The sequence below is a fragment of the Nilaparvata lugens genome, chromosome X (genome assembly GCF_014356525.2).
Source record: "Nilaparvata lugens isolate BPH chromosome X, ASM1435652v1, whole genome shotgun sequence".
In the NCBI taxonomy this organism is placed as follows: Eukaryota; Metazoa; Arthropoda; class Insecta; order Hemiptera; family Delphacidae; genus Nilaparvata; species Nilaparvata lugens.
The window spans coordinates 33,456,376-33,473,771 of record NC_052518.1 but is presented as its reverse complement, the minus strand read 5'-3'; the positions used below and the strand labels follow the sequence as shown (position 1 = coordinate 33,473,771).

The 17,396-nt window shown below is 25.8% G+C and overlaps 1 protein-coding gene across 2 annotated transcripts in view; it reads left to right on the top strand.

Moving 5' to 3' along the window:
* Positions 1–16,677, top strand: part of LOC111050953 (cytokine receptor) — a 150,636-nt gene extending 133,959 nt beyond the window's left edge. Inside the window, exon 21 of one of the 2 annotated variants that reach the window (XM_039443185.1) lies at positions 13,545–16,677. In XM_039443185.1, coding sequence (XP_039299119.1) covers positions 13,545–13,793 — 249 coding nt within the window. In that variant the 3' untranslated portion in view covers positions 13,794–16,677. The remainder of the gene's footprint in view (positions 1–13,544) is intronic. The other variant, XM_039443186.1, reaches the window with a different exon arrangement.
* Positions 16,678–17,396: the final 719 nt, after the last annotated feature.

The following is a 17,396-nucleotide window of genomic DNA, read 5'->3' as shown; positions in this document are numbered from 1 at the left end:
AGATTGGAAAAAATTAAAAAAATCCAAAAATTTTAAGGTTAAGAAATATAAATTATATTAAAAAATTAGCTGAAGAAAATAATATTAAAACAAATAATAAATCAAAGAAATATTTAATAAAAGAATTAGCTAAAAATATAAATGAATCATCAAATAATTATATAGTGGATATTAAAAATATAAATTCTAAGAATGATTTATTCAATAAATATACACTTAAAGTTTCTCCTGAAAGTAATAATATTAAAAATTATTTAGAAATTTGTAGAAAAAATTTAACATCAATAATTGAAGAAAAATTTAAAATTCATAAAAGTATGAAAGGTCAATTGAATCTAGGTTGCACTTATGAAAGAAATTCTCCAACAGATAATACAATTCAAAAAACCATAAAATATTTTCCAGTAATAACAGATCATATTTTAGATATAAATGAATTTATTGATAAACAATTTGAGAAAACTATTTTAAGAGAATCACAACATCAACCTAATGCAGGATCTGGATGGTCATTAGCTAGTTGTGATAAATTAATTTTAAAATTGAATAAAAACAAATCATTAAATGCAGGATCATATATTGATTTACCAGAAAAAATTAAAAATAAAAAAGCATGTATTAATTTTAAAAATAAAGATAATTATTGTTTTATTTATTCAATTAGATGTGCAATAGATATTTTCAATAAAAATAAATCAGAAGATCCACATAGAACTAAACAATATGAAAAATATATATATGATGATATTTTTAGTGAATTAGAATTTCCATTATCATTAAAAGATATTAAACTATTTGAAAAAAGGACTTTTAAAAAATATAATGATTATCCTACAATTTCAATCAATATTTATACAATTGATACTGATAATGAAAACATAATACCATTACAAATTTCTGAAATTCATGATTCTGAATTAGAAATTAATTTATTATATTTTAAAAAAGATAACAATTCTCATTATTGTCTAATAACTGATATGAGTAGATTAGTAAGTAAACAAATATCAAACCATGATGGTAAATTATTATTTGTAGAAGATGTTTATCACATTTTCATTCAGAATATAAATTGGATGAACATTTAGAAATTTGTAAAAACTTTGAAGCAGTTAAACCTATTATGCCAAAAGAAGGATCAACAGTTTATTTTAAAAATTATAATAAAAAATTTGAACATCCATTTGTAATTTATTTAGATTTTGAAAGTATATTACAAAAAATTGATCATTGTAAAAATAATCCAAATAATTCTTCTACAACTAAAATTCAAAAACATATTCCATATTGTTTTACAATTTATTTAGTTAATAGAGCAGAAAATATATTTTATAAACCAATTTGTTATAGAGCTAAAAGTAAAGATGAATTAGAAAAAATTCCAGAATATTTATTTGAAAATTTAGAAAAAATTGCTAAAAAAATAGCATACAAATATAATTCTGAAAATCAAATTCCAATGGAATTAACTAAATATGAAGAAATAAAATTTCAAAAAACTAAAATTTGTCATATTTGTGAAAAACCTTTTAATGATGATATAAATTATGAAAAAGTGAAAGATCATTGTCATCTAAGTGGAAAATATAGAGGTGCAGCACATAAAAGTTGTAATTTAAATTTTAAACTTCCACAAACTATACCTATTTATTGTCATAATATGAGTGGATATGATACTCATTTATATATAAAAGAGTTATCTAAAAAATATAAAAAGGTAGATCTTATAGCTAATACTGATGAAAAATATATTAATTATTCTATTAATTCAGGATATGGATATGAATTTGGTGAAGATAATAAACCAAGAAAAAATATAAAATTTTCATTTGTTGATACATTCAGATTTATGGCTTCATCAATTGAAAAATTAGCAAAATCACTAAAAAAAGAAGATTGTAAGCATATAAATAATTTTATAAAAAATGGAAAAGTTTTAAATGAGATTATTAAAAGAGAAGATAATGATGAAGATCAAATTTTTAATATTTTAAGTGGTAAAGGAATATTTCCATATGAGTTTATTGATGATTTTGAAAAATTAGAATATAATAAAATTTTAGAACAAGATAAGTTTTATAGTTGTTTAAATCATGAAAGTATAAATACAAAAGATTATTTACATTATAAAATGGTATGGAATAAATTAAAAAATAAAAATTTAGGAAATTATTCTGATTTATATAATATACAAGATGTATTATTATTAGCTGATATATTTTCAGGTGTTATTGGATCTTCAATTGTAGATGTAGATTCATTATAATGAAAATCATTTTCATCTTCATCTTCAAATTGAATTTTTCGAAATGGAGTACTAACTATGTTTGGATTAAAAATTTGAATATCTTTTGAATTTTCAACTTCATGAATTCTATTTTCTTTTAAAGCTTTAACTATTGGTTCATATTTTTTTCTCTTTCTTTTAATTCTATTCCTTCACGAATATGATGTGATTTAAATTCATCTTTAAGTTTTTTTTCTAAATTATGAACATGTTTAGCTTCTGATAATGTAATTTCATCTTTTTTCTTATTCATTATTGATTCATTAAATTCTAATCCATTATATGGATCTTTTTTAATAAGTTTACTATTTTGTTCAATTTTATCTCTTTCTTTTATTTGTTCTTTTTCACCTTCTTTGAATCTTTGTAATAAATCTTTTTCAATTTGATTTAACTTTTTCAAATCTTCATTTTTAAGATTCTTCATTTATAAATAACAAATTTATTATTATTCAAAAAAAAGTTAAATAAACGTTTTTAAACTTTTTAAACGTTAATTTTTTATAACATTAAATGTATGTTTTTGAACGTTAATTTTTTATAACGTTAAATGTATGTTTTTGAACGTTAATTTTTTATAACGTTAAATGTACGTTTTTTTATTTAATATATCATTTTTCAACATTAGTTTATATTTTCCATCACATGATTTTCTAGTCATATCTATTGTAATAAATCCATAAGGTTCATCCCAACATTTTTTACATAAATTTTGAAATTTATCAAAACTCATCTCTGATCCTACATAATCATCATAAATTCGTTTAGTATAATATTTATTTTGTCTAAAAATAAATAATAAATTTACATTATTTCTTATAACTCTTAAATCTAAATGACTATAACTTTGACTTAAATAGATACATGAAATATTTTTATGTCTTCCTCTTATAAAATATTCTTTAATTTTTGTTTGTTCTTCCATTAAACAATCATCAAATACAATTAATGAATTTTCATAACATTCATCTATTGAAATTAAATCATCACAAGAATTATAGAAAAAAGCTATTTGAGTTTTTATTTTATTTTCAATTTTTTGATAATGTTTTTGTAAATCTGTATATGATCTTTGTTCTAGTGATTTACTAAAAACATAAAGATATAAATTTTAAGCCACTTTCTTTTTTATAAATTAAATTTAATAATAAATTAGTTTTTCCACTACCAGAACTACCAATAATAATAGCTCTCAATGGATGTGGTAATAATGAATTATTAATTTTTTCTTCATAAAAATTTGTTATATCCATTATTTATTTCAAAATGATTTTATTATAAATGAAATTATTAAAAATAAGTGGATCAAATTCTAAATTGAGATTACATCTTGAACATCCAATTTATATTAATGAAGAGGATAATTATAAATTAACATTATTAGGATTTTATTCTGATAACAATATTTATAATTTAAGAGAAGATGGTCAAATATATTATAAAGAAAAGAAAGAAAAAAATTATAAAACTATTAATTTTTCAAAAAATTACTATACTTTAGAAAGAATACAAACAATCATAAATATTCATATGGAAAATGAAGATTGTAATGTTATTATTAGTAGAGATGATAATAAAATTCAATTTATTACATCTCATTATCTATTTGGATTTTCAGAATCAATGAAAAATTTATTAGGATTAACAAAAAATGATATAATTTATCGTGATACATTCTATAATGAAAAAATTCAAAATTTAAGATCAGTTGATGTAATTGAAATACATTGTAATTTAGTAGAAAAGAGTCTTAGTAATCATGAAAATCATTCACATAAACATAATGAGAAAGAGTTACTATATCAATTTTTTCATAATACAATTCGTGGATCTAAAATTTCAATTCAACCAAATCATAAAATATCTGTTCCATTGAAAAAAAATTTACATAAAATTCAAGAAATAGTAATTTCAATTACTGATCAAGATAATAATTTAATAGTGAATCCTGATGTAAATAATATTATTTATTTAGGTCTTAAAAATAAAATATATATATTTTTTTATAATAAATGAATAAAGTTTTTGAAGAATTCTTTGATGATATAATCAAAAGTGAATATAGGACTATAAATCCTGTTAGTGAATTAAATTTCAATTCACCAAATAATTATACAATTTTTAAAGTTGATAATGGTGATTGTTTTTATAATTCAAAATTCCAAATTCATGTAACTGGTAAATTAATTAAAAAAGCTGGAGGAGGTGATTATGAAGATAATTCAACAATTAAATTGATTGATAATTTTTTACCATTTTTATTTTCAAGAATTGAACTTAGAAAACATAATACTTTAATAGATTTTATTGATTTTCCAGGAATAACTAGTACTATAAAAGGATTAATAAGTTATAATAATGGTCATAAACAAACATTAAATAATACTGGATTCATTTCAAAATTTACTGGTGGAAAATTTGAAGTTCTATGTACATTAGGACAATTAGGTTTAGGATTTTTTGATCATCTAAGATATCCAATGTATAAAGGTGGTTTTGAAATAATATTCACTAGAGCTGAAGATCATGATGCTATCTTTAGATGGAAAGATACAACACAAGGGGCAATTGAACCACAAGAAGGTAAGATTATAATTGAAACATTTAATTTAAGGGTACCAATAGTTGAATTCTCTAATATAGCTAAAATTCAAATAATAAATAAATTAAAATCAATAAGTGATGACAAAAAATTGAAATATGATTACTTCCAATGGCAGTGTATAGATAAAAAAGGTGTATTTGGATCAACATTTAGTTTTGATATTACAACTTCATTTAGAAATATCTATAATCCAAAATTCATAGTTATATGTTTACAAACTGATAAATTAAATGATCAAAAGAAAGATCCTTCAACTTTTGATAATGTTCAATTGAAAAATGCTATTGTAAAAATTAATGGTGAAAGATATCCTTATGAATTAGAAAATTTTGATTTTACTAATAAAAAAACAGCTATTTTATATGATATGTATCAGAACTTTAGAAGAGTTATGTTTAGAGATGATGAAGTATATTTAAATTATGATGATTTTATAAAAAAATATCCTATTGTTGTAATTGATACACATTTACACCCTACAAATTTAGGACAAATAAAAAGTGATATATTAATAGAACTTGATTTTTCAAATCCTGTAACAGCTCCAAATGCTAATAATGGTACAATTGCATATGTTATTGTTTTTTCTGAAATGCACTTCCTATATGATATTAATAGAAATAGTATTAATTTGATTTAAATTTTTTTATAATAAATGGATTTAATAAAACATAAAGTCAATTTATCAGAAAGACAAAAAAATAATTTTAGAATAGCACAAAAGAAACATAAAACTATAACAATAGGATTAAAATATGATCAATTATCATCAGGTGAAAATGAAATTTTATTAACTAATAAACAATATAATGATGTAAATAAAGCTTTAAAAAATGAAAAAGGTATAAGATTATCCTTATTATATAATCAATTTGGTAGTGGATTATTGAATGATTTAATAACAAAAGCTGAAAATAATATTCCATTAGTTAAAACTGTAACACCTTATTTAAGAAATGATTTAGCTCCACTAATTAAAGAAAAACTTGTTCCTTGGTTACATAATTTAATTGATAAAGAACTTGATGATATTATTAAAAATGATCAAACAGGTAAGGACTTAAATCTTTTATAAATAACAAAATTGATTCAATTTATTCTAATTTACTTAAAAAAAAACAAAAAATAACTCCATTATCTATTAGTGATTTAGAAAATTATTCAAGAAAATTAAAATATTTTAAAGGAATTTTCATGCGTGATAATATTCCTATGAATGAACCATGTAATATAGAATGTGGAATTATTAATTTAGATAGTATGTTTTCTACAGGAACACATTGGACTTGTTATATGAAAAAAAATAATAATGTACTTTATTTTGATAGTTATGGAAATGCTAATCCACCATTAGAATTACAAAAATATTTATTGAATAATAAAATTTTTATTTCAACAGATGAAATACAAAACGATTATGATCCACCAATATGTGGACATCTTTGTTTATATGCTTTGAAATTATTTTCAGAAGGATGTAATTTAAAAATAATTTCACAAAAAATTTTTAATAATAAATATGGTTTCTTATCATTCATTGATATTTAATCAATTTGGTGATGATATAAAATCAGAACAAAAATTTGAAATTGATGAATTACAAAATATTATAAAAGAATGTAAACATAAAATTGATAATATAATGAAAGAGTCTATAACATTGGATTATTTTAAAAATTCTATAAAAAATATAGATGATAAACTTAATGAAGAGTTTATAACAATGGATTATTTTAAAAATTTTATGAAAAATTTAGATGAAAAACTTAATAAAGCTATTCATATCTTATTTGAAAAACTTGATAAAAGTAGTATAGATAGAAATCAGGATACATATAATAATCTTAAAAATGAAATAAATGATAAATTAAAAGTTTTTGAATCTAAAATTGAACATAAAAATTCACTTTAAAATAAAACTTAAATTATTTTTTTTAAATTTGAAATATGACTTTCCATTTCTTGATGTTTTTTCATATATGTTTTAGTAATGAATTTATCACATACATCACATCTAACTTTTTCTAAAATTTTATCTTTATTTTTATAATAGTAATTTCTAACTTTTTTAATATCACATTCTTTACACCAACTTGATATATTATTTTTACAAGTTTTACTTTTATAAAAATTATCATGAGTTTTATCTATTGCACATTTTGAACATGTTTTCATGTATTCATTATTTATTTTACATCTTGAACATATATGATTTTTATTTTCCATTTATATATAAAAAATTATATATTTTATAATAATGTTTTCTTCAATTCATCTTCATAAAAACTACCAATTATATCTTCATTATTTAAATCTTTCAATTTATATGTTATAGGATCTGTATAGATAATTTTAGTAATAATAAAAATTTCTCTAGTCCAATTATTTTTATATTTATTCTCAAATGATTTTTTAAATGATGGAATTCTAACTCTATCATCTATTTCAAATTTTGGTTTAATAATATTATTTGAAGTTTTGAAATTATAAACAGTATTCAATAATATTTTTTTATTCTCATCAACATCTATAGGATTCATTTTTATAGTACTATGTTTAGTATTATTATATTTTTCAATAATGTTTTGTAATTCATCAATCCATCTAAAATTTTTATTTATTTCAAAAATAATTTTCAATTTATTATTTAATGTTCTATTAAATCTTTCAATTATTGCACTTTTTTCTTCATTTTCTGTATGATATAATTTTATTTTATATTTTTTTAATAATTGATTAAATTCTTTATTTCTAAATTCAAGACCTTTATCAGAATGTATAAGATTTGGAGACTTATGATTGACTTTTTTGGTATTTTTGAGAATTTTTTCAAATACTTTAGTTACTTCTAATCCATTCTTCTTTTTTAATGGTTGAACCCATACAAATTTTGAAAATGTATCTATAACATTCAAAATATATTTATATCCATCATTTTGTTCATGATACTTATCAAATATCATAAGATCTATAGCCCATAAATTATCAATTCCTAATGTTAAAATTTTTCTTCTAGGAAATTTTTTAATAACTGGTTTATGTATTTCAATAGCTTCAATTTTTTCTTCTTCCTTAGTTAAATTATTTTCAATAATTTTTTTAGTTACTGATGATTTTATGAATTTACTTTTATTAGTTTTACATACCAAACATTTAGCTGCTATTCTATATAATCCATTACTAGTTTGAACTATTTCTGAATTCTTATTTTTAGTTTTCTTTTTACATTTTTGACAATGAATAAGATCATCCATTTATTTAATAAGAAAAATACATCCATCATCTTGAAAAATTACTTCATAATTTTTAAGATAATGGATGTACGTTTTTTATTAAATAAATTTTTTAATAAATGGAACAAATTAAAACATTCAATTTAATGATTTATAAAAATATAAAATATCTTAAAATTTTTTCCATATAAATAGAAATATAAAAATGTCTTCATTAATAAAACAATTCAATAATTATGGAAAAATTAAGATAACTAAAAAAATAAAAGAGTTAGAAATTAATAAAGAATATGAAGTTTTAAATATTAAAAAAATCAAAACAAAAAATGGATGTTTCATGTCAGTTGAATTAGAAGAATTTATAACATATTTACCAAAAAAGTATTTAGAAATGTTTGATGAAAAATCTATTAAAGAATTTAATCAACTTAAAATAAAATTAGTTTTATTAGGTTTAGATGATGATAAATATCCTATATTAGAAATGAGAGAATTTTCATAATTTTTTAAAATTTATAATGATTCTCAATTATTAAATTTCAATGATATTTTCCAATTTTTGTTGAAAAATAAGTCACTCCAAAAAATTTTTCTGATACTTAACAGTGATTTTTTTGACTTATTTTTGATTATGAAATTTTGAGTTATTTATGAATAATTCATTGAAAAAATGATATTTTCTCTTAGAATGTAATGAATTTTATCGAAAATTAGTAAAAATGAGTTAATTTTAATGCTTTGAAAAAAAGCATATTAGCCACTCCAAAAGTGCTCTAGCTCTGTCATCATACTATCTACTTATATATATATATATAATATATATATATATATATATATATATATTCAAATATTCATTATTTATATATAAGATATCTTATATATATATATATATATATATATATATATATATATATATATTATATATATATATATAATATATATATATATATATATATATATGCTAATATATCAACCGGGTACATCTGATGTTTCACCATTATAACAAATGACATTCTCGGAGCACAGTTTTAGCTACACTGACTCCTGCGTGTGTTTGGAAGCTCTTCCACTTTGTCGGAGGGAGTACCTCCTCCCCTCTCCTTCCTCCACGTGTTCAGCCCGGCGCTACTGGGTGAATGGAATTCTCAGAGAAGTGTCTGGCTTTTGTGCTGTGTTGAGAATGATTTTCCAAAGGGAAGAGATATTTTGTTCTGTCATCTCTTTTGTTAAGGCTCCCTTGTTTCTGTATTTCTAGGGCCTCTCGTACAATCCTAACCCGAAAATCTTGAATGTTGGCTATTTGTTTTGAATTCTTAAAATCTATTTTGTGACCTGTGTTTTTTCATGGTTGTAAAGGGTTGAAGTGGATTGTTTGTTTTTTATGCTCAATTTGTGTTCCTCTATCCTGGCTGATATTCTTCTATTTGTTTGACCTACATACATCTTGTCACAATGCAGGCAGGGAATACTATAGACGCCCTGATTTTCTAGTTCTAATCTCTGAAAGGGTTTCTTTAGAAATTTCGTAATAGTTTGGAGAGGTTTGTAGACTGGTTTGATTTTATGTTTTTTCAGTAATCTTCCAATACGGTCGGTATTACCCCTGATGTATGGAAGAAGGACGGTTTTTTCGAATGCTTTCTCTTCCTTGAGTTTTTCTTCGGGGATTGGATGATTGGAGTTTGATAGATGAATGTCTTTATTTATACAGAATTTAAATATCGTAGGCAAAGTTGAGGCAATAAGAGCCCACTTTTCCACTTAATTCACAAAGTAGCATTTAACATAAGCTGGAAATCTAATGAAACCATTCCCTGAACTCTAATAGTTCCGGATATAGCGCAAAAGTTTGTGTTTGAAAAACAAAATTTGATTTTAACTCCGTTGATTCGCCAATAAATAAGTGAGAAGTACAATTTAAGTTGCAGTGAATTTAATTCTGAAAATTTCATGTTAATAAAATTAACTTCAACACGTTTTCAATTTCATTTCTACGTTTTCTAGTTGAGGTTGTTCCTTTTAATTGATTTCAAATAGAAAGGAAAGTTTGATGAATACATGCATATTGTAAGTAATCAAATCTTTGCTAGTAAAATTCTTCAAACGTTGGTCGTTTGCCGAATACATACCTCAGGAATGGCAACCGTTCAAGTATTCAAACGGTACCTAATTTAATCAGAACCTAGCAGAAAATGGGACTCAGCAGTAGTTGACAAAATGTCCCCTGGAGCTCAGTATGTAGGTACAAGTGGACATCCATTCCTTAAACATTGGGATGCTTGGTTTTGAGGCAAGATGGAATAACTTTCGGCTCTTTCCACCAACTTCCACCAGCATTCTTTTATCTGGTGATTTGTTCTATGCACTGTAATACCGTATTACATCCAAATTATGCTAAATGTGTTTATGTATTGTTTTTGAATCATTGAAATAAACTTGCACTTCTATTTTAATGTATCCAACTTTAATATTGAGAATACTGTATAAGATGTTCGAGTCGATTTGATAATGATCCTCATTGTGGCTCGAATAATAATTATTATGTGTGGGATGTTTGCAAAATTTGGTACTTGTGAACCCGCAGTGCTACATTTTAATATCAGGTTCTTGGAAATGACGCTTAAAAACATTTGACACTGATCTCTAACCAATTTCTTGGTAGTAAATCTGGTTCAAGATCCTCTTTAATAATCAGTTAGTTGAACATTTTACTGCCAAAAATATTTTATCCATCAATAAAATATTCATTTTCCAATTAAAATATTGATCAATAATTTAAATTTAGCACAATTTAAATGATATTAAGTAAAACAAATCACCACATGTAAAATGATCATTTTTCTACATTGGCACTTTATTTCCAATTGAATTTAAATTCAATCTTTATATACAGAACATAATTCTGAAGGTAATTGGTATTTCCCCAACACATATAATTTTAAGTGGGGTGTATATTCATTCATCATATTATCTATGCCTATTAAGAAATTATTCAATGCATAACACTTCTTTGTTTTATTTGTATTAAATGTTATAGTATAGTATCCAAAATTTTTATTGTAGGCTAATTGTTTTGATGAATAAACTTTGATTTTATTTGAATTCTAAAAGCACACAATTCTGAATGATAATTCTGAAGGATTAAAGGATACTGTAGGATTCTGTATCTGTATTTCGTGTCACAATTGCAGTAAAGAAAGAATAAATTTTACTTTTGATTATTTTCCTCTACTCAAATATCTTCGGGCCTTGGAATTGAGGAGAAAGCAATATCACTTTGAAAGCCTGTGATTTTTTGGTTTCTTGCATATATCACGAACAATATGCGTCAATCGGACATTTTCATAAAAAAATTGAATTAAAGCTCATAAATTAGCCTACAAGTTCCATTTGTAACATTTTTCCCATATCTCTCATAGTTTTCCAGATATGGGCTCTTGAAGACATTTTGATGAAAAATCCCTTTGCCTCCGATTTGGTCATCTTTTTCGCCTTTCAACTTTTAAACGATTGATTGGAAAAATCCTTGCCAATTATGAACTCATAGAGCATCATATTCTCTTGAATTTCATATAAATATGATTTCATCATTCTATGCATCTCCCTACGACTGTTGCAGTACTTCAGTGTTGAGTATAAGTTCTTCAGTTTGACAACAATGGATCAATTGACAGGGTAATTTGGAGGCAGTGTTTGGAACACAATATTTGACTTCTCAGCTTTGTTTTAAATAGTTAAGAGGTAAACATCAAAATACCTCATCCCTACCCCTTGTGTTTAAGGGATGAGGGTGGTTCAAATTTTGCGTTTTTCCATTTCTGGCTGAACAAAAATTATGCTAGATTAAGTTACAAGTTTTACAAGTTACAAGTTTTGTAAGTATAGTTACAAGAGTTACATTTAGAGTTAGTGTTAGTTACGTTTAGAGTTACATTTACAAGTTTTGTCTAGTAGACTTTTGTGATATCTTCATTCGTTTTCGAGATATTCACTCTTAAAAGTGTAAAAGCTTTGAAAAGACATTTTTTCATCCAACTTTTTGCTCTTCAAGGGCTTATTAATAACCAACAATGCATCGACAAAATAAGTAATGAACGTTAGATTGTAGAGCATTTACTTCTCTCCAATTTTATGTATTATATCACCATTTGGTGCTTTCCATCAATTTCGTTATAACAGATTTAGTGCTAAGTGTGGAATTATTAGTTCTGCAACATTATATTATTTTACAATGAAATTTGGACACAGTGTCTGGAACACAAATATTGATGCTGCAGCTTCATTGAAACTAGTTAGGGAGTGAACATATTGAAAATCCTTATCCCTAACACCTGTGCTAAAGGTGGAGTATATTAAAGTTGACACTTGCTGGTGAATTGAAAATTTCACACTTTTCACTAAAGCTGCTATAACAATTGATGGAAAGCATGAAATGGTGAAATAATACATCAAATTGAAGAGAAGTAAATGCTCTACAATCTAACGTCCATTACTTATTTTTTCGATGCATTGTTGTTGAGTTATAAGTCCTTGAAGCGCAAAAGTTGGTCTTTTCAAAGCTTTTACACTTTTAAGAGTGAATATCTCGAAAATGAATGAAGATATCACAAAATTTGTAGGAAATTTATCTAGCTTAATTTTTGTTCAGATAGTCATGTCGCTGAAAGGTATTGTTTCCAAGAGGCGTGTAAGCCAGAAATGAAAAAACGCAACTTTTAAACCACCCTCATCTCTTAAGCAAATGGGGTAGGGATGAAGACTTTTGAGATGTTCACCTTCCAACTAGTCCAAAAAAGCTGCAGTCAAATATTGTGTTCCAAACACTCCCTCCAAATTTCCCTGACAATATTGATCTTTTGTTGTTGAACTGAAGATTTTACACTCAACACTATGACTGCTGCAACAATCTTAGGGAGATGCGTAAAATAATGAAATCATACATGAAATTGGAGTAAATATAATGTACTATGAGCTTATAATTAGCACGGATTCTTTTAATCAATTGTTGAAAAGTTATAAGGCCAAAAAGATGAAAAAATCGGACGCAAATGGAGTTTTATTTGAAATTTTACACCTTGAAGAGCTTATATCTAGAAAACTATGAGATATATAGAAAAGTGTTACAATATGATACTTGTATACTTGTAGGCTAATGTGTAAGCTTTCATTTCGTATTCTATGAAAATGTATGGAAATGTATGAAAGAAGCATATTGTTCGAGATATATACGAACAACCAAAATATGGTACTTTTAAACCACCCCCACCCACTTGGCACAGTGGGTAGGGATGATGAGGACTTTTGATATGTTTACCTCTAAACTATATTTCTCAGTTTACGCTCAATCACTACTGAAGATGATGCCATGCATGAATTTGCTTTAAAATTCATTTTTGTTGTGTTTTTTAATTGGTTACAGAGAGCAGAATCGCCGGATGGAGTGTTCATTGATGTTGGGCGTGTCTGTATGCCTGTGCCAGAACTACCTATGGCCACCAACGCATACTGCCGTGTTGGAATGGGTGACGATACCCCATACTGCCGTGTGGGCGACAACGGGTATGTCAGTCACAGCATGCCTTTCAGGCCTCCTGTCCCCAAGCCCCAAGTCAATGTCATGCCCACTGCTATGGGATATGTGATGGCAGGCAACCCAGACCACGTTTAAACCAACTCAGAGCAGCTCAAATATCTGTCCATCATCACCCATTTTACTTCGTCGACTTAAACTTTCAATGCTATAATACCTACTCAGTGTTGTATCCAATGTAATTTTTAGTCTCTTTATTAGTACCTAATTTAGTTCTATAGTTTTCAAGTTCTATTTTGTAGTTCAAAGTATATAATATATTCATATTGATGCAAACGTTTATTTGAAATTAGTCATTATACATCATTACCTACCTAATTTACTACAAAAGATATTTTCTATTTTCCAATGTAAAGTATGTATCTATATTACCGCATACCATCTCAAATTAGATATTTTGCATAATATGAGTACATAATTCACTCCAATAATAATCTATATTTTCTATATTCCATTGTAAATTACATTAATATAGCAAAATTTATATCAAATTAGTCATACGAGTACCTACCTAATTTACTCCAATAAGCATCAATATTTTTCCATTTTCCAGTGTAAATTGTATTCGTATTCCAACGATTTATCTCAACTATTTTTCAGATTGCTCAATAGTAGTGCTAATCTTTGATGTAATTGGTTTTTGATGTTTAACCAAGTGCTAGAAAGTTAAATAAAATGTGTAACATTTTCAATGTTAAATGTTATTAATATTAATAATTCAAAGTGATGTATTCTATGTGTATTTCCATGATCAAAACATAACACTTTACATCTTAACATGGTGGCATAATCAAGTGCCTGCATCCAAGTACGCTTGGTTAATCCACCGTCCTACATCTTAACATGGTGGCATAATCAAGTGCCTGCATCCAAGTACGCTTGGTTAATCCACCGTCCAAATGTGATTGTTCCAACATTTTCTAATACAATAGTCAGTTGTCATTACACGTAATTTTGCTCTAAATAATATGTGATTTTTGTTGATTATTCGTATTCGATGGACTTCTTGAATAGTTTTCTCACTTTCACACCTCAATGATGGAGTAAACTACTGTTACTCTGAATTTATTTTCTTAAATGTTACTTCTATGTGTAGGAATATTATGTCATTTTATTCTTCTAATGACACTAAGTAGTGAATTTTGAACTATTGATACTGTTATTAAAATAACACTATGTAGTGAATGAAAGGATATCTTTTAAAAAGCATTCACATGCTTTTTATAACTAACTGAATATCTATATTTTACGGGCAAAGCCTAATCTGTGGATAAAGCACAAAATAGGAGCGAAGTTTGCTGTATGGTACAGTCAATATCATGACTTACCCATTGTTCAAGGTTTAGAGTAGTTGGTATTTTTATTATGGCAGTATACTAATATAATTATAATAAAAAAAATATTAGTAAAGTTGATTTATATAAAAATACTACAAAAATCAGAACAACAACTCACTTCTCAACCAAAGAGCAGTCTTCCAGATTCTCCACTTCTATCAAGATAATTCAGATTTCAACTTTTCATTCGGGTAGTTTGTTATAATTACTATCATTAACAATTATTTTTCACTTAGTCGATTTTAATGAAAAATTGTTACGAAATTCATAACAACTCAACCATAAAGTGGTTTTAGAGAACTTGGTTCGCCCTTCCACCGCTTCCTTTTCAGCAATAGTATCGATAATTCTCTAGTCAATTGCACAATAATAGTCTCAATTATTGGAAAAAAAGCATTCATAATATGTTCTATATAACCTAATAATAACTATTTATTATTCTTTTTTGAACTACAAACTTCTTACCAATTTTCACTTTCTTAGTAAGGTTTACTCGTATATTTACATAAAAATTAAATCCAAGGTACCCTTTTTTCAACTTCATTTTACAAAACAAGTTTCACTGTGAGAAATGTGTATACATGTCAGAAATAGAATAAATTTGAAAAAAGGGTACTTGGTTTTTTAATTTTTTATGTTCTTACCAATTATTGATGACAATCCAAGCCTCTGACCGTCCATGATATAGAAACTTGATCATTATGAGTTTTGATAACTATACGATGAACATAAACAAGATTAATGATTCTTCCGGACAGACCTAGTATTGTCCACTTAAAGGGCTTTGTCCGTAACATGTGCATCATGTAGATGAAAAAGAATATGGAATTTTATGATAGTTAAAGTATTTAATGTTAAGTAGTTGATGTATCCATATCTCCACAAACGTGTATGAGATATTTCAACCAGTGGCATATGTATTGAATGTCACCAACCATTGATGCAGCTCTTAAAAATTTTGGACAGGGTTTTATTTTTGTGGATAGTGAGCAAGTCTCCTCCGTACATAAATCACTAATTACAGCAATATTTAATCATCATGTCTTGTTATTTACTTATTCAAAATAACATTAATTAGTTCATAGAATCGACCACATTTGAATATATTTGCTTCAACATATATTAAATGTTGGATAATATCTTCGTTGATGCTTTCCATGCTCTGTTATTGATTCCATGTCGTGTTGAGATTCACTGTAAATCCCTTAGCTTCATATTTCAATACAATATGTGCCATAAAATAAATTACTGATGTGATTAATAAAATAACAATGATTATTAGATGTTGTTATTGCACAAATTTGTTTTGTAAATAGTTTTACTTGAAATTAATGATAGCATATCGTAATTTTCATCCTTTCTATTCATAGGGACTGGACACATTCTTCTCAGCAGTTTACTCATTTTCTTGTATAAAATTTTACTTTATCAACTGACACGATCATACATTATTTCAATGACTGTATTTTTGTAGGAAATTATGTGTAAATATAAGTTGTTTCAACAATCTTTTTCATTTTTGTATTTCCATTGTCAATATTAATAAATTGTTGTATTATTTTAAGTGTATGTAAAATATCTTGACATTTTAAAATTTGTAACCAATAAAAATTTATTAGAATCAACTTTCGAATTACTTTCAAATCAGCCTGTACTTAACATTTTTGTTATTCAACAAAACTTATCTAGACACTCAATATCTTAATAACATTATAAATAATTTTGTAATTATATATATATTTTTTTTTGTATAAGATTAATAGAGTCTTTTATGTCTTACGATTCACTTCATTCAATAATTAATCTTGTTGTTTTTGAAGGGACGGATTCAAGGATCCAAAGGTTCAAAGAACACCACACGTCAACCGAAGCTTATTGTGTTCCCAAGTACTATGTTAGGCAAACCAATACCTGTGTCCTTTACAAGAACCAGGAGTTTTTCCCTGTACTAGCATCCCATTCATCACCTGGTTGCTTTTCGCAATACAGTGTGATATGTTTGGCAGTCTCTTCAGACTGATTAGTCCTCGTGACCTACGTGAGTTCCACTCCTGGCCTTCTTTGAAGGTCCTTCCGCTGAAGAAGGGGTGGTCAAGTTGCCACTAGGGCGCCCGGCCACCCTTGACTCAACCTCTTGACCCACATTTGTGCCTGGAGTTTCACCCGTCTCTGGTCTTTTGGTTTTTTTCCCTTTTTACCCCTCCGAAACTTCGCAGAGTCAAAAGCCTCACCTCTCCCAAGAAGTTTTGCCTGAATGGCCGCCCTTCTTTAAGCAGTGGTGAGTTTTGGCCTCTACCCACAAACTCGTGACCTACGTGAGTTTCAGTCCTAGCCTTTTTGTAGA